Source organism: Cupressus sempervirens, chromosome 2, assembly GCF_028749045.1.
Source record: "Cupressus sempervirens isolate cs-2001-9-10 chromosome 2, ASM2874904v1, whole genome shotgun sequence".
NCBI classification, from domain to species: domain Eukaryota; kingdom Viridiplantae; phylum Streptophyta; class Pinopsida; order Cupressales; family Cupressaceae; genus Cupressus; species Cupressus sempervirens.
In genome coordinates this window covers 496,617,627-496,635,207 of record NC_143119.1, presented here as the reverse complement: position 1 = coordinate 496,635,207, position 17,581 = coordinate 496,617,627, and the positions used below count along the sequence as shown (strand labels likewise).

The 17,581-nt window shown below is 35.8% G+C and overlaps 1 protein-coding gene across 6 annotated transcripts in view; it reads left to right on the top strand.

Moving 5' to 3' along the window:
* LOC149573171 (LRR receptor kinase SERK2-like) overlaps positions 1 to 17,581 on the top strand; it is a 140,745-nt gene that overhangs the window by 10,300 nt on the left and 112,864 nt on the right. For 2 of the 6 annotated variants that reach the window (XM_089814344.1, XM_089814345.1), the window contains exons 2-4: positions 560 to 651; positions 762 to 808; positions 960 to 1,055. The exons of 1 other annotated variant lie outside the window; for it this stretch is intronic. In XM_089814344.1, the coding sequence (XP_089670470.1) occupies positions 965 to 1,055 (91 nt within the window). In that variant the 5' untranslated portion in view covers positions 560 to 651; positions 762 to 808; positions 960 to 964. The remainder of the gene's footprint in view (positions 1 to 559; positions 652 to 761; positions 809 to 959; positions 1,056 to 17,581) is intronic. 3 more of the 6 variants (XM_089814346.1, XM_089814343.1, XM_089814342.1) reach the window with 3 other exon arrangements.

The following is a 17,581-nucleotide window of genomic DNA, read 5'->3' as shown; positions in this document are numbered from 1 at the left end:
AGAATTCGATTGGGCTGATGACATGAAAAATGCGGTTTGCGCATATTTTGTTAGATTGAAGATTCTGATTTGGTTGTCTAGCTGTTCTATAGTAGAGAAAGGGAGACGAGCTAGGGTTTCACAGTTACCTGAGGGTTTCGTGGGGGCTATTGGATGGTTTGCAGATTCTTGCTGCCGATTTACCCATGAATGCATCGGGTTTCTTTCTCCTTGTTCTTCCAGGGCCGCAAACCTGTTGGTGGTTGAGACTAAAAATCCATCATCTGATTTCCTATGGTTATTATATTGTGCTAACTCTCTGGGTTGCAATCTTTGATTTTGTTTCCTCCATTTCGTGCCTGCTATTCCTACAGGCTTCATTTTCGCATATGGCAGTTTTCGCATAGTAGAGCATTATATGATGAGATAAGTTCCTCTGATTGCATGTTGGTACAAGACTGAATTGTAATCTTTACCCTTGTGATATGGATTTGCAAAGAAAATTAACCTAACAATTTTTTGAGAACACTAGCTAAGATTACTCCGTTTCTTTTAAATTTTTTAGTTCATGGTTTTATAGGTGTTTGAATCAGACAAGAGATTGCTGTACATCTAATTACACTTGGCAAACTGATGGGTGTGCAATTAAATCATCATCAAGGGAGCTCAGAGGTCTGCTATACATGACAAAATAATTTTTTGTAATGCCTTTCCTAACGGATATCATTTGTTGACATATATTCATTCTCATTTATGGTTGCTTGTAAATGACTATCTATCAGGTACTGCTGTTCTGGAGGTGAGCTGAAGCATTGGTTGGATGATCTTGGTAATTGAGGGTGCACATAAAAATTATCTGGCTAAATTGTTTCTATTGCTTTGGGGTCCAGTTATTCCAGTTTGTTTTTTCAAAAATATAAGACAATCAAAGACCAATAATATGATTAAATTTTAATTCTTTGATTTAATTTTTTTCGCAGAGAGGATGCATAGAAGCAGTCATATAAAAATGTGCTGGCTTGTAGTTTTTGTGCTTTTTTCAATGCAATGGTCTACTATTGCGACAAATTCTGAGGGTATTACATATTCCTTTGAACTCCAAAGAATGCTAATGTGAATAAAATGAAGAAAGTAATAGGAGTATGGAGAGTGCCAAAAATATAATTGCAATTTGAGACTTGAAGTTTAACAAAACATTCAGATTTCATTTTCTTTTTGCTTGGATATAATTTAATATTTCTATAATTGAGGACATGTGTGATGATTATAAATCAGTAAGCAAACCTGCTGGTGCTTTATGGTGTTCTTCAATTACTTTTTGTTATTTCAAACCAACATGTTCTAGTTGATCAATGGTCTTTATAATTTCTCTTGCCTATGAAATCATTGGCTGAAGATTATTTCAACTCAAAATTCATTGTACCATATAAAATTAATGGAAATGCATTATGATTAAACAGATAAAATCATAAATGTCATCTCATTGGCAAATTTCCAAACATGCAGCCTATTGCGTTATTATTTAGTTATTCATTGCTCAACATTGAAAGTGTGCAAGCTTTGTCTTTCCGTTCCCATGATGCCTAATTATTAGTTTGCTGTTTTGTAGCTGGTTTCATTTTTTAGAATCGCTTATACTTCCGGGACAGTTTAAATGCTGTGATTTTATTGTTGCCCAGTTTGACACATAATTCATAGTTATGCTCGTAAGAAAGTGCACAAAGCAGATTCAACTGCATGTAAAGGCACACAGTTTTGGGGGATAATAAAATTACAACAATTCATCTGCATACAGTAGGATTGCAAATATGAGTACAAACACTATACAATTGCTTGTATCCCCTCCAATTCATCAAAACAAAGTTTTTCCAAGTAAAGTATGGATAATCATGGACTTCCTTGTCTTAAATATTTCTCCCAGTGGTGCTATGAATGTAAAAAACATTTCACAATTCAATTTAGGCATTGGATATCATTGCATCGTAATGCACTACTATCAAGAAGTTTGACAAGTCTAGAAGACTCAAATTCTGGGCACTTCCAACCATATGGCAGTTCAAATTTTCAGCCTTGGTCTCTAGTTTTTGGCTCCTTCAGTATCTTGTTCAATTTTATCAAAGGGTCTTTATCTAACTTTTAACATAATAATTTGTGGTCAGATATATATCATATGGTTTCGGGTTTGATGGTAAGTGCATTAGCTCTATCTCCACTAGTCATGTTCATAGTATTTATTTACTTTTTAGAACCTTAGGCTTACGTCAATTTTAACACTTCTGTGTTGTAACTGAATATTCTTTTAAGGAATTATAGATCTATAAGTTAGAATATTCGGATTCAATTTTCTAATCAGTTTACTTCAACATTTATAGAGATAATGTCAGTTTGATATCTTGAAAACTGATTCAGACTGTTGATCTATGTATGCAGATCATTGTTATTCACAATAACTATATTGAGATCTGAAGGAACTATGACCACTGTTATCTATGCGTAATAATGCAGAACTGAATCGCATATGATAAAGTGCTTGAGACAATTCAGACCAGATCGCAGATGCTTGGATAGTAATATGTTTGTATGATATATTCTCTAAAACATCTACAATCCATATATATATAAATGTCAAGAGACACATCTACATAGAGACATGACTCTTCTCATCCACTAATTAACTTGAGCCCGATATCAATCAGGGCAATAACTAAACATTGTGCGCTACTCATGGGGAGATTCCCAATCAAAACATTGGCAAATATCAGTTTGCACAGTAATCATAATGGACAGTGATAAGTCCATGAAAATATATGGTATCAAAGGGTTGATGAGTTATGGTAAACATGAGACTGAATGTCACAGATAAATATGAAGATCAGTTATCAGGTCGAAGGCATATCAGGATCTCTCTCTCTCTCTCTCTCTCTCTCTCTCTCCATATATATATATATATATATATATATATATATGTGATGCTTATATATACTGATATTGCATAATCAGATCCAACTGAACTATTTCATCAACCTATCCTTGCAAGTTGTATTGGCTGTTTCAACTCATGGGTTAGTTGTGATATGTTTACAACTTTCTTTCTTTCTGGAACAAGAGTTGCCTTTGAAATGTCTCAAATGCCTTGTGAAAATCCATAAACCAATAACAAAATCTCCATCCATTGGCTTATGTCCCCTAAGTAATAGCTGTAATGATATGTACTTGGAGAAAAACATATTGGTTTCTTTATAGGCAGATTGGACCTTCACTTGGATTTCTTATATCTGTTCATTTAGAGATCTGATTATATCATCCAAAATAATGGCAGAGCTGATTGGATAAGACAATGGGGCAAATGATACAAATTTTTAGGTCAGTGTAAATCCTAAAGATACAATGTAACCAAAGAGATTGGCAATATGTATCACTTCAACAGCTAGAATTTGTAAGAAATTCAAATTTCAGAGTCTTCACACACGGCATTTGTAGGACTACAGCTAAAAATTGACTTACAAGATCCTGATCTATACAGAAGGGAAATCAGTAGGCTTAAAATTGACGAGGACTGGTTGCTGGTTGAGTGCATCAAGCAATATGACATAGATGTATGAAATGCCATCTGCTGAGGGTGTGATCCGTTTTTTATGGAGGTGTAGGCTCCAGTTTTCCAGATTTTTACCCTGCATTGATTCCAGTAAGCCATATGATCTTTCAATGATTATTTTTTAGATAATTTTTCTTGGTTCCTTGATTATACTATGAGTATCTCATAATGAATACCGAACTGCTGACAATTGACAAGTCATGGGTAATGTATATTTTGTTGTTGGAGTTTCACCCTCAAAGCTATTGTGTTAAGGTTTCCACTGATCTATTGGGGAGGATTCTGTAAAGTTTCTGCAAATTCTGAAGTGAATCAAACTTAGATTGCACCTTTCTTAGTCTGCTGTAGATAATCTTCAATAAACAGTCTTGTTTGAATGAAATAATATAATTCTGGAAATGCTTATAATTCCTGCAATTCATCTTAGGGCAGTATTGATTAAGGAGCAGACTTCAATGTGTCCTTAAACTTCAATCACACCCACCTCGTATACCATGACCAAAGGGCATTCCCCCTCAAGGGACATGACCCTCTCTAGGTCGGCCCACATTACCTTCTAGAAATCGGCGCTCAAGGGAGATGACTAATGGTTTAACATACATAACTAAGTAGTTATCGTTAGTGCATAACAAAAATCATTTCCAAGGATCGCGGCTCATTCCTTAGCCAAGTGTAATGTATTTAAACGCCCTAGAATGGTATTCAAGTAGAGAAGAGTAATGTGCAGTTTGCACACTCAGACCAGTATGAATATCGATGTTAGAAGTTTAACACTCCCTCTTAACTTGATAATCATATTGAGAGATAACATATCTAGCATCATCAATTACGATGAATAAGCATAGATTGATACTCTATATCTATCTGAATCTTCTGAGCAAGTTGTATCATGGAACACATGATATTGCGTCATATAACCATCTTGTGATATGACTTATCACTTATACTAGTGATGTTAGTATCGCATGTAATGCAACACACACAGGATAAAATCTGAAGAATGATTAAATTCTTCATTTATCCAGGTTGTGACTCATAGGTACTGGCAATCCTATATCACAACTAGATCTTGAGTTTAAGATCTACCAAAACACATGATAAAGTCTGAAGAATAAATTCTTCCTTTATCCAAGTTGTGATTCATAGGCATAGAAATTTGTATGTCACAAATGATCTTGAACTCATCTAGATCTAACAGTAGTTCTTTACCATTCAACACATTATCTCAGAGAACGTCACCTCTTAAATAATGAGTACAGATGGTGGAGCCCATAACTGTCAATAGCTTGACAATAAAATTATTTTATTAATAATTCAAAGAATACAAAATTTTATAATTCAATCATACCAAGTCTTTTCTTGAAGTGATCTGTCTTCACTCTAGAGAGAGGTTTGGTGAAAATATCTACTGTCTGTTTTGCAGTGCAAATGTATTCTAATTTTACAGTATTCTTGTCTACCATATCTCTTACATAATGGTAAGGAACCTGTCATGGAAAATTGGATTCACCGAAAGCTTGATGGAACTCTGATTATCACAATGAATAATCGTAGGATTCATGGCTTGACCAAATAATCCCACTAGTAACTTTCTAAGCCAAACTGCTCCCCGAGAGGCCATCGCTACTGCAATGTATTCAGCTTTTGTGGAACTTTGTGCCACTATAGACTATTTTCTGCATATCCAACTATTATCACAATTATCAACCTTATTAAAACTTAACTATATGAGCAATGTAATAAAAAACCACAACAAGATACTCCTGCACAATAATACCAGATATGTTAACTAGGGAAGCCCTTGATCAGAGGGAAAACCTCGGTGGGGATGGTACCCACAAGATGATGTACTAATATAAATATTCCTTGTTGGAGGATGGACCTTGTTGGGAGTCTATGAAAACATACAATACATATCAATCCTTGTTAGGAGACTTTGAATCCCTGTTAGGAGATTCCAACCCTGTTAGGAGTTGTGCCAACTCTATTAAGAGTTGTAGAAGGCAGATGGACCCACTGTCCAAATAGCTTCAGGGGCAAGACCAATGAACCCACTGTCTTAATTATCTCTGTATTATTTCTTGCAGAATAATAGAATTGAACTATATTGCTCCTTCCTCTTTCTCTGTCCTGTCAACTAGACTTCTGCTCCTTCTGATCTTAATACTAGATCACAAACTTCGCATCCAATAATCCCTTGGATCACTTACTCACATTCACCGAACACTCTGCTCCTTTTCACACTTCCTTGATTACTTTGCATTCAATAGATTAATCACACACTTGCAAACGAGGAAAACATCTTTCCTTTATATCGTATCTTCAAAATAATTCCTTGAGTCGGCCTTGAGGCTTTCCCAATTACTTATAATAAGATAATTAATTATTTCGCAATAATAATAGCATTGTCAGCTCATAGTCTATTCAACTTATCACACATGCGACACTAAGGCTTGCGCATTGTTGTCGTCACCATCAGACTGTCTTCTATCACTATCTAATTGCACATTTCTAGATTGTATCTCTGTTAGAAGATATAATGCAATCATCAGAAACTGCTTAATAGTTACTTTGTCTCTGTACTGCTCTCTATAAATCCCTTACAACTTGGGCATGACTTAGACCCATTTTATGTGCATTTAACCTCGTCATCAGGAAATAGTGTGAAACATGTCTTTACCCGCGCATCACCAGAACATTATACCTCTTTCCGTATGACCTTGATCTCTATCTGCTACTTGGCTAGTGTTCACAGACTTACTGCTATGTTGACATTAATGAAAAACATAGTCATGAATGCAACATGTCAATACTGCCACATGCTCACCAATGCTTAGGATACTCCCCCAAAGGAATACCATCAGCATTCATGCTAACATTGTATTAGAGAGTTTTTAATTGTATTAGGGGGCTTTGAGTTTTTCCTTCTTTTCTAGTAGTCTGTTGGCTGCTGGGAGGGGGAAATTCTGAATTTCTAATTGTATTAGGGAAGGGCATATTTTCTTTTTATGCAGTTGGAATATACAAAAGTTTGAGTTTGTGAACTCATTTTTGGTATTGAAATAGTGGTGGAATTGTATAGGGGTCTTTGAATTCATTTTTGTTTCCCTTAGATTGTATCAACTATCGAGCTTTGTCTTATTCAAATCATTGTTAGCATCATGTTTTGTCATTCTAGCTGTGCATGTGCTTGATTTTGGAACTTTGTTTTTGGAGTAAGCCATCTTTTGGAAAGAATATGTATTCTTCATTTGTCTAGTTACCGACTGTGAGTGTGAGGGAAGTCGGCTTTGTATCATTTTCTTGCATTAGCTTGATTTAATGTTTAATCCTTCTGCATCTACTTGCATGGTTATGGGTAGGTGTTAATGACCTTTATTGCTTTCCAGTGAGAAGCATACTTAGTGTTTTTATTCATTGCGTATTTGTTAAGAGGGTGCTGTACTCCAACTGTCAGTAGCATTTTGTACTTTCATATGGGCATTGTGACTTAGCTTGTGTTAATATTTTTGAATTACAATCTGTTCTCTAACAGATTTTTGGCGACTCCACTAGGGATGGCGAGAAGATTGGTGCTTTCTTGCTCATATTAGTGTCTTTTCTAGAAATAAGGTTGGCAACTCTGCTCTATCCAAAGATTTCAGAATAAGGCTTCATGACTGGGCTGAGAAAATGAATCAATTTAAAAGAAGGCATCCACCAATTGTTGAAGAGATATTGACTATAGATGATTAGATACTTCACCTATTTTGTGATGCTTGCAAAGAAAGTATCTATGAAGCCGAAAGGAACAATTTGAATCCCTGTGAAGACCACCAATCGACATGGCTATTGAAATGTGTGCATCGAAGATATTATGTGTCGAAGGATCTTGAGCTAGAGAAATATCAGGCGATGTCGCAAAACTTGCACCATGCTAAAATAAAAGATCTGAGATTCCTTTAGCGTGCATGCAAGAAGACTAGAAGGAATAATAGTTCATTTCACCTATGGAGGAAGCATCTCAGAGGAATATAAAAATGCCTATGTCCCTCATTGTTTCTTGAAAAAGATCAACGCTGAGAAGTTATTGTGTGGAATCTTAAATGCAAATGGTAATGTCACCAAGGTTTGGGATTAATTAATTTAAGTGCGGCCCTAAGAATGCAAAGAAAGGTACAAATTCTTTTTTTTCCTTAAATTAGAAACTTTCTTGTGTAGTGTTGGTTCTCTTTGTTTGCTTCTTGCTCTGTCTATTTCCTTTTTCTCGGACACCGTTTGGTGGTCTTGCTACCTTCTGGCCCCTGTTTGTATCTTCAATCCCTTAGGCCTGTTTGTGGTCTCTTGTTGGACATTAATAGTTTATCTTATCTTATCTTTCTATCTAGGTGAAAAAGATCAAGGAAAACTGATAAATTGCATGGTACCATTCTAAAGAATTTTTAGATTGTGATCCAGAAATGGAGGCTTTTTCTTTTTATGAAGATGAAAACCTTACAAGGAAAAAGAAACAAACCAGTTAGATTTCAACCTCAATATTTAACTTTCAGCTTCATTGATCAAGAAAATGGAGAAAAGATTCTCAAGAGAAAGGAAGACATTTTAACACCTTTGCAAATATACTTCATAAAGAAGATTCCTGGCATATTCAAAAGTTAACATTTCAGTCTTTTGATGGTTTAATTGAATCCCAAAATGGAACTAAGGATATTCTCTTTCCAAATTATTTTCATGATGGTGACATAGTTTGCACAGTAAAAGAAGAACTTCTAGTAACCAAAATTGATCCTATGTTGGAAGAATTTGACAACTTGGTGAAGTCTGCTGATATGGATGAAGAGAATGTTGCTTTCAAAAATGATTCCATTTTTTAGAAAAGAGATGAGACTTCAACAAGTAATCTTTAGAAATTGCAGCTTCTACTTGTGTATGAAGGAGTTAGTTTCTCATGTAGTCCAAAGGGAGAAAGTTTGATTCTTGAAGGCACAATGCCATGTTTCAATGTATTTAATAAAGGCATAAATGGTTTTGGGTCAAATAATTTTATACAAGCCAAGCAGGAGGACGGAATTGTTTTAGAAACTTTTGATGAAGAATGGTTGTATGGGCATGAATACATGTGTAGAAAAATCTTGCAGGTAACCAATCCAAAATCTGAAAGTCAAGCAGTCGCCAGAGAGCTATTATTCTTGGTTATACATCATGGCCATAATTCATTGCTAAGAAGTGGCTCATATTTTTCCTAGCCTATGAATGGTTTCGAGTGAAATTTCTAAAGTATTTTGGAGGTAAGGGGTTAATCGCTGTAAATAGTTGTAAATAAAGTTTTGGTGTGTATTTTCTCAATTGCTCTTTCCCCTTTTGCAAGCAACCCCCCACATTGTGCCTCTTCATGACTATGACCTGATGGATAAGGTACTAATCCGTTCCCTTTAAGATCTGGGTTCTCGTTGTCTGTCCTAGTCCTTGTCCCCATTTAGAGCTAGTATTAGCCTTGGTGTGTGCGTACCCCTCTTTTTCAAAACTTTCCTTACGTGGGCTTGACATCACTTGGTCGATGCCTTCCCCAAAGACCAAACCCTCATATGTCGCTAGATGGCCAAATTCACGAAGCTTGAAAAGCCATGACTAAACTTTCATACTTTGGTGTGTTTGCTACTTGGCAACATTGTCGCCTAGTCACTCGATCTTGCAAATTGATGACCTCCAACTAAACTTTGAGGCTTTGGAAAGAAGACGCTTGACTGACTATGAGTTTCTCAAGGCATGATCATCATTTTGTTATCTTTGCATTGAATGACATGATCACTGTACTTTATCTTAGATCCGCTGGAAATAAGTCCTCTAATGAGGTGGCGAAGTACAACCTTTGATTCTCTCATACGCCGTCCTCATTAATGAACTAATTAGAGTTATTACAAATAAGGTATGCATGTATTTCTTGATCACCATTTTCTTTGACCACCATTATACAAGCCACACCAACTATAATTTCCCTATTGTCGAGATGGGAATTCCAATTCCAGAAGGATATAATAATGAAGAATATCAACTAGTGCTTCAGCCTGACCCTATGGAAGTTGAGATGAAGCAAATCAACATTATTTCTAAAATGTTTTCCACTATCTAGGGTCTGAGAATCAGTCATACCCCCTACAAAAGCGATGTCCTTAAGCTAGAGGAATTGAGAGACTGTGTGGAATTCCGTTTCACCCTGACTGAAGTAGAAGAAGAGGAAGCTCCAAACTTTACGGAGGATCTCCTAAAACTGTTGCATGCTGACGTAGACAAAGTAATATGGAAGTGGAGCCAGCTTACTTTTCTTGATAATGAAAAATGAACCATTTCTAATTCCTTTTTGTAACCGTCGTCGTGGAAATAGGAATTAGTACTATATTAGAGAGTTTTTAATTGTATCAGGGGCTTTGGTTTTTTCCTTCTTTTCCAGCATTTTGTTGGCTGTAGGAGAGGGAAATTCTGATTTAATTGTATCAGGGAAGGGCATATTTTCTTTTTATGCAATTGGAATGTATAGAAGTCTGCGCTTGTGAACTCATTGTTGGTATTGAAATAACAATGGACGTGTAAATGGGTCTTTGAATTCATTATAGTTTCCCTTAGATTGTACTGAGCTTTGTCTCATTAAAATCATTTTCAGCAGCATGTTTTGTCATTCTACCTGTGCATGTGCTTGATTTTGGAACTTTGTTTTTGGATTAAGTCATCTTTTGGAAAGCATATGTATTCTTCATTTGACTAGTTACCAACTGTGAGTATGAGGGAAGTGGGCTTTGTATCATTTTCTTGCATTTGCTTGATTTAATATTCAATCCTTCAATATCCACTTGCATGGTTATGGGTAGGTGTTGAGGACCTTTATTGCTTTTTGGTGAAAAGCATACTTCGTGTTTTTATGTATTGTATATCTGTTAAGATGGAGCTGTACCTCTCAATTTAGAGGAAAGTTATCAACTTAGTGATAACTTCTTCAATTGTTAGTAGCATTTGTATTTTCATACGAGCAATGTGAGCCATCTTGTGTTAATATTCTTGAAGTACAATCTGTTCACTAACACGTCCAAAGGTGGTAATTATGGAAGTTTGTGACTCTTTGTAGTGCCCCTAAATCATAAATACCCAAATTTTGCCCCATGTCACAATTTTTTATTGAAACAAAGTAGGGTTAGAGATTTAGTCCACTTTAATTGAGACCCAACAAACAAGTTAGGAATCATTTATAATTATAATTCATAAAATAGAGCTCTTTTGTTAGAAATTAGCATATACTAGAAGTAGAGATCTTATCACAAGATTGCTTAATTTAATTCAAGAGGTCTCAACCATATGTAAGATAGGGTGACTCAATAGGCTGCCTTGGAGATCCTTTACCCTAAGCCCAAGAGTGGATATCATCCCTATTGGTCTCTTGTGGTCCATGCCATCCTCGTGAGGTGGAGTACACAGTGAGGTTTCCTATAACCATTGCTCTCAATCTTGCCACTTCTATCCTACTTCCCATGATTGAATGTTCCTAATGCATTCACTTATTATGATAGAGATCACAGGGAGCATTCGCAGTAGGATGCTTTGGAAGTCTATCCTTTCTAAATCCCAACAACAACACTCTTTGTACCCCTTTGGCCTCATGGGACTCCATGGTGCTATACCATAACTTGGCATATAGTAATGTCCACACTCAATATCAGAGTTTCATGGATTAGCCTATTAATGTGATCCTCATAGGCTAATTATTGTGGATAGAGGGTCTTTAGAGGTAGTGGCTTGACTTGGGAGGGTCTTATCTTCTCCACAATTCAATAAGCTACAGGTTGGTCTTCGTTTGGCTGCTATACCATGACGTGGCATACAGTAATGTCCCCACTCAATATCAGAGTTTCATGGATTAGCCTATTAATGTGATCCTCATAGGCTAATTATTGTGGATAGAGGGTCTTTAGAGGTAGTGGCTTGACTTGGGAGGGTCTTATCTTCTCCACAATTCAATAAGCTACAGGTTGGTCTTCGTTTGGCTCAGATTGGACTTCATTTGGGCTTAGTTTTGTGTACTTACTATTTGTGGTAAGTTGATGTTGATTGAGATGGACCCTTTCTATTTTTGGAAAGTGCATTTGGTCACATGGAGAAATAATAGGTATGACTCCTATTTTAGACGACATATTTAAATGATGAGTATTTTGGGAGTTATTATATTTTTAGTGGCCAAATTATTATTAATTATTTAATAGAGTTATTATATTTTTAGTGGCCAAATTATTATTAATTATTTAATGGCTTATTATAAAGTTATAATTTAACTTTATAATTTCGCTTAAGTTGAGAGTTGAGTTATCATTGGAAAGTGCCATTTATTAATTAGTTAAGCCAAGTCAAGTGAGAGAATCTAAAGGAAGCTTCTAATTAATGTTGTGTGGTGAAGCTTCTTGAGTGAAGTTACATTTTGGCAACTAAAGGGAATTTGGAGGTATAAATACAGACCCATTTGTTGAGAAAAGCACGCTTGAATATTTATTTGTTTTTGTTGCCTTTGTGGCTTTTTGAGGTACCGAATTTTGTTGCCCTTGCTGAAGTATAATGGTAGCTGAGAAGTGTTTTCAAATCACTGCTGAGGTAAAGTGATTCCATTTAATCTCCCTTACTATTATTATTTGTGGCTGGGAGTATTGCATTTTTGGAGATTGATTGGCATATTCCATTACTGTGGCTTGGAAGATATATGTTGGCTGGAGGTTATCTATATTCTGCCATTGATTGAGAAGAGGGCTGATAGCTAAAGAAAACCTCATGCTTTGGTACACCTAGGGTCTGGAGTTTGGCGTCATTTCTTAGAGTTTTGCTGTAAGTTCTCATTGGCTCCTCACACGCCTAGATTTCTGGTTAAAGGCGTTGAATTCCAGTGGTCTAAAAGTCCTGTCAAAGGCCACATTAATGTCTGCTGTTTGACACATCTATCTCTGCTGAAACGTTGGAAATTGATCTACACTTGATTGGCAAAATCGAATTGCAACTGATTTGCAATTCTGGTCGTGGGTTACTGGGCAGCCTGTTGACATTCTCTGCTGCTGTTTTGCTTGTTATTGGGAGCTGTAGTTGCCTTTGGAGTTTGAGTAAATTCTAGTGTCACCCTGCTGAAGGAATTCAGACACCATTGGAGGGCATGATTATATGTTTGCTATAGCCAAGTTTGGTGACCTGCTGATAATCTCTAGGCGTTGCTGCTGTTGGGCAATCAGAATCTATGTGGAGGCACTTGCTAGTCTGATAGGAGCATAGACAACTTCATTACCTCAACTGGAGTTGCAGAACTGTGTGAAATGCATGTCAATTTTTGTGGATCAATTTGGATCTGAAGTCACAGGTTTTTTCCGATTTATTGTTGTTGCAGCATTGCCTTAAATCCCAAATTGCAGAGTGGTATAAACCCCAATTACAAGACATTCAATTTGGTACCAATTATAGTTAATTATATAATTTGGCCATTTTGCTGCTAGCCATATTTAAGTAAATGAAATTAATTGCTAGTTTCCAATTGCTAGATCTATTTGAAATTGTTCAATTAGTTGTGGGCAGTGCATATTCCAATGTGGTGTTTCAAAATTTGGGAAAATAACTTACTTTCAGTAGTGTGAGTCGGGTTGGGGTTTTTACACATACCTTGAAGATAACCCTGTCACCATTCCTATACTTGTAATTTCCCATTTGCTCTACCATGACTGACCTTAAGAATCAATCAGTACTTACAAATAATTCAATATTAAGCATGTATCATGTATTTTCAATAATCAGTTATCAGCAGCCTATCTAATCAGTAATGAGCAGATATAAATAATATTTATTGTGCTATGCTAAGCAGATGTAACAACAGCACATCATTGGTCAGTCTTGTGCAGATTAAATTTGTACGTATCATGCCATGTTTAAGGAATTGATACCAAATTGCACAGTACATGTTTGAACTTGCTGTGTATTATTAATTAATAATGCCAAATCTGCTCACTTTCTTCGTGATATGATCTGTAATGTCCCCTCTTGGGCCCCCCTTAGTCTCTGCCCTAGAATCATGTTCGATAAAGGATGACTGCACGATTGGTTGTTTAATTACTCGATTAGACCCCAATACAGAAATTTACGAACTGCTGAAAACTCTTATCATATGAGATCACCAAGAGGAATCAATGCTGTAGTACTGAATCCCAGCTATGGAAGTCGCTGAATTCAATAAATATCAAATTGTCCCTTATACTTCTGCCTTGACCGAGCCACTTCAAGTAAATGCCTTCGCTCTGATAAGATATTTAATCCTGATTGATATTCTTCTTGCTTATATGCATTGCCTGCCTTCCCTGATCTTCATTTTATCCTCTTTGATGTTCTGACTTGGTTATTCCCCTCTCAAAACTTATTTCAGATTTTTCCATATCTTTCTGTGCTGGATCTGGTCTGCTTCAATTTCACTTTGTCTAATTTCTTTTTCTATTTCCGATGCCCACGATGATCCTCAAGACCTCTCTTTTATATCATCCAAAGTGCCCATTCACCTAGCAGTTCACTTGCTTCAAGTGTAGGTCGGCTAGCTCTAAAGGGCATTAATTTATTCATGAAATAGAGCTCTTTAGTTAGAAATTAGCTTATACTAGAAGTATGGATCTTACCACAAGATCACTTAATTTAATTCAAGAGTGCTCAACCATATGAAAGATAAGGTGACTCAATAGGCTGCCCTGGCGATCCTTTACCCTAAGCCCAAGAGTGGATATCATCCCTATTGGTCTCTTGTGGCCCATGCCATCCTGGTGAGGTGGAGTATACAGTGAGGTTTCCTTTAACTCTCAATCTTGCCACTTCTATCCTACTTCCCATGATTGAACGTTCCTAATGCATTTACTTAGTAGGGTGCCTTGGAAGTATCCTTTCTAAAGCCCAAAGGCAGCACTCTCTGTACCCCTTTGGCCTCATGGGACTCCATGGTCCTATACCATGAGGTGGCATACCTTGAAGATGACCCTGTCACCATTCCCATACATGTAATTCCCCATTTTCTCTACCATGGCTGACCTTAAGAATCAATCAGCACTTACAAATAATATAGTATTAAGCATTTATCTGGTATATTCAATAATCACTTATCAGCAGCATATCTAATTGGTAATGAGCAGATATAAATAATATTTATTGTGCTATGCTAAGCAGATGTAACAACAGTGCATCATTGGGCAGCCTTGTGCAGATTCAATTTGTACGTATCATGCCATATTTAAGGAATTCATACCAAATTGCACAGCACATTTTTGAATTTGCTGTGTATTATTAATTAATAATGCCAAATCTGCTCACTTACTTTGTGATTCGATCTGTAATGTCTCCTCTTGGGCCCCCTCTTAGTCTCTGCCCTAGAATCATGTTTGATAAAGGATGACTGCACGATTGTTTGTTTAATTACTTGATTTAGACCCCAATACAGAATTTTACAAACTGCTGAAATCTCTTATCATATGAGATCACCAAGAGGAATCGATACCGTAGTATTGAATCCTAGCTATGGAAGTCGCTGAATTCAATAAACATCAAATTGTCCCTTATACTTCTGTCTTGACTGAGCCACTTCAAATAAATGCCTTTGCTCTGATAAGATATTTAATCCTGATCGATATTCTTCTTGCTTATCTGCATTGCCTGCCTTCCCTTATCTTCATTTTATCCTCTTTGATGTTCTGACTTGGTTATTCCCCTCTCAAAATATATTTCAGATTCTTCCATATCTTTCTGCGCTGGATCTGATCTGCTTCAATTTCACTTTGTTTAATTTCTTTCTCTATTTATGATGCCCTCAATGATCCTCAAGACCTCTCTCTTATATCATCCAAAGTGCCCATTCACTTAGTAGTTGACTTACTTCAAGTGTAAGTCGGCTAGCTATAAAGGCCATTAATTTGTTGTTAATTATTTTGACCAAAATGGGTGTTATATAATCAATAAGGGGGGTTGGCTATTATTAGCCTCATTATATTTTATCTTAACTTGGTCAGCCCTTAACAAGGTTTTAACATGGGTTGGCCTTCAAGGGATATTATTATTTCTTACCTTCTAAATTGGACACTTGGATTCATTTATATAAGGCATTAGAATATTGTGTTTTGTGTGTGTACGGTGGGGACATGGCACTTTTTCAAAGGGGGTGTTAATTATGAAGGGTTGTGACACTTTCGAAGAGTGACAATTATGGAAGGTTGTGACTCTTTCAAAGGGTAGAAATGATGAAGGATTGCGACTCTTCCAAAGGGTGGAAATGGTTAAAGGTAGCAACCATTGCAAAGGGCAATAATGATGAAGAGGTGCGACTCTCTCCCACATTGGAAGATATAAAGGGGAGAAGGTTTTGTTCATGGAGGACATCCAAGGGAGAGCAATTTGGGGACCAATATATTATTCACAAAGACAACAACAAAAAGTGTTGACTCAATTCCTATGAAAGCTGGAGACCCTTTCACCAATTAAGTATAAAGAAGATTTCATTCCAAGTATTGAAGGGGGACTTATCAACCATCACACATGAATCTATCTAAACAAATCAATCAAACAATCTATCATCAATTCCTCAAGAAATCAAGCAAACAATCAATCAGCAAGATCAAGCAATCAATCACTAAATCCGCATCAATCATTACTTCATCTTGTAAATAGAAAACATACAATTCACCTACCAAGCATTACTATATCAATTTGACATCCATTCAGTCATCATCTACCAATATATAAAACTAGCATTCATAATGTCATCACTTTTGAATCATCTAATGATTCTAATTAATAATTACTTTATCATAAATTGCCAATAACTCAAATGATCAAATCAAAGGAATCCATCCAATCAATCAATTATTCATATCAAACACCAACAAAAGCAAAGACATGTTCAACAGAGACAACTAAACAAGGGACAAAGGCAATTATGAATATACCGTAACAACTTATTTGTAATCTCTTAATTGTTGTGGTATGAATGAATAGATATGCATACACATTAATAATTATCTAAGTTGCAGGGTTCGGCCCCTGGCGACCCTTGTACTAGTCCAATTTGAACTTGGTACTAGTCTTGGGCTGGTATGTCAATGGGTTAGGCCAAGGTGCACACCAAGTTTATTACATTGTTATGATGGTATGATGGTATGATCATGATGCTATGATTACAAGTTTATGGTATTTTTGTTGTTAATATGATATTATGTGACATTCTAAGCTTGATTGCTGCTTCTATGTTGTATCCATGTACTTAGTCACAGGTTTCGCCGAATTTTTGGCTTAAGGTTCGAAATTCGGCAAACCCATAAATAATGGAAAAAAATCATCTAAATTCATCATAATAATTGTTTGGAGCTGTTTTTGGATTTTTGGGCAAAAACAACTTCTAAAACAATACCCTTCATTTGTGTATCCGAAGCAAGGTTAGGGCAAAAGAATCATTGACAAATATTGTGTTTGGCATCGTTGGAGGGTCGCATTTGAAGTCATTCGTCTACTCTATTTTTGTTTGCGTCTACTTCATTCTGCAATGTGCATTTGCTTTACTTTGCATTTGTTTGTGTCTGCTTTGCTTCCTTTGTCATCTCCATTCGGTTCCTATTTACAGACCTTTGCGTGTATAGTTTGCCAAAACACTTCATTTGCGATGGCCATTTGTAGGCGATGGTCTCGGCTACAATAACATTTTTATTTGTTTGTTTAGGTCTAAAAGTTTAGTAAGATTATAATAACAAATGTTATTTTTATTATTATGTTTTGATTTTTTTATAAGATTATAATAATAAATGCTATGTTTATTAATTTTTTTTCAATGGTAAATATTTGTATCTGTATGTATTTATTGAAAGAAAACAAATATAGTATGTGTATATTTTATATCTATTTATTTATTTATTATCATTAAAATATTGATATTTATATGTTTATTTGTTTTTATTAATTAATTTATTAGTATAGTACTTTATTATTATTATTATTTTTGATCGG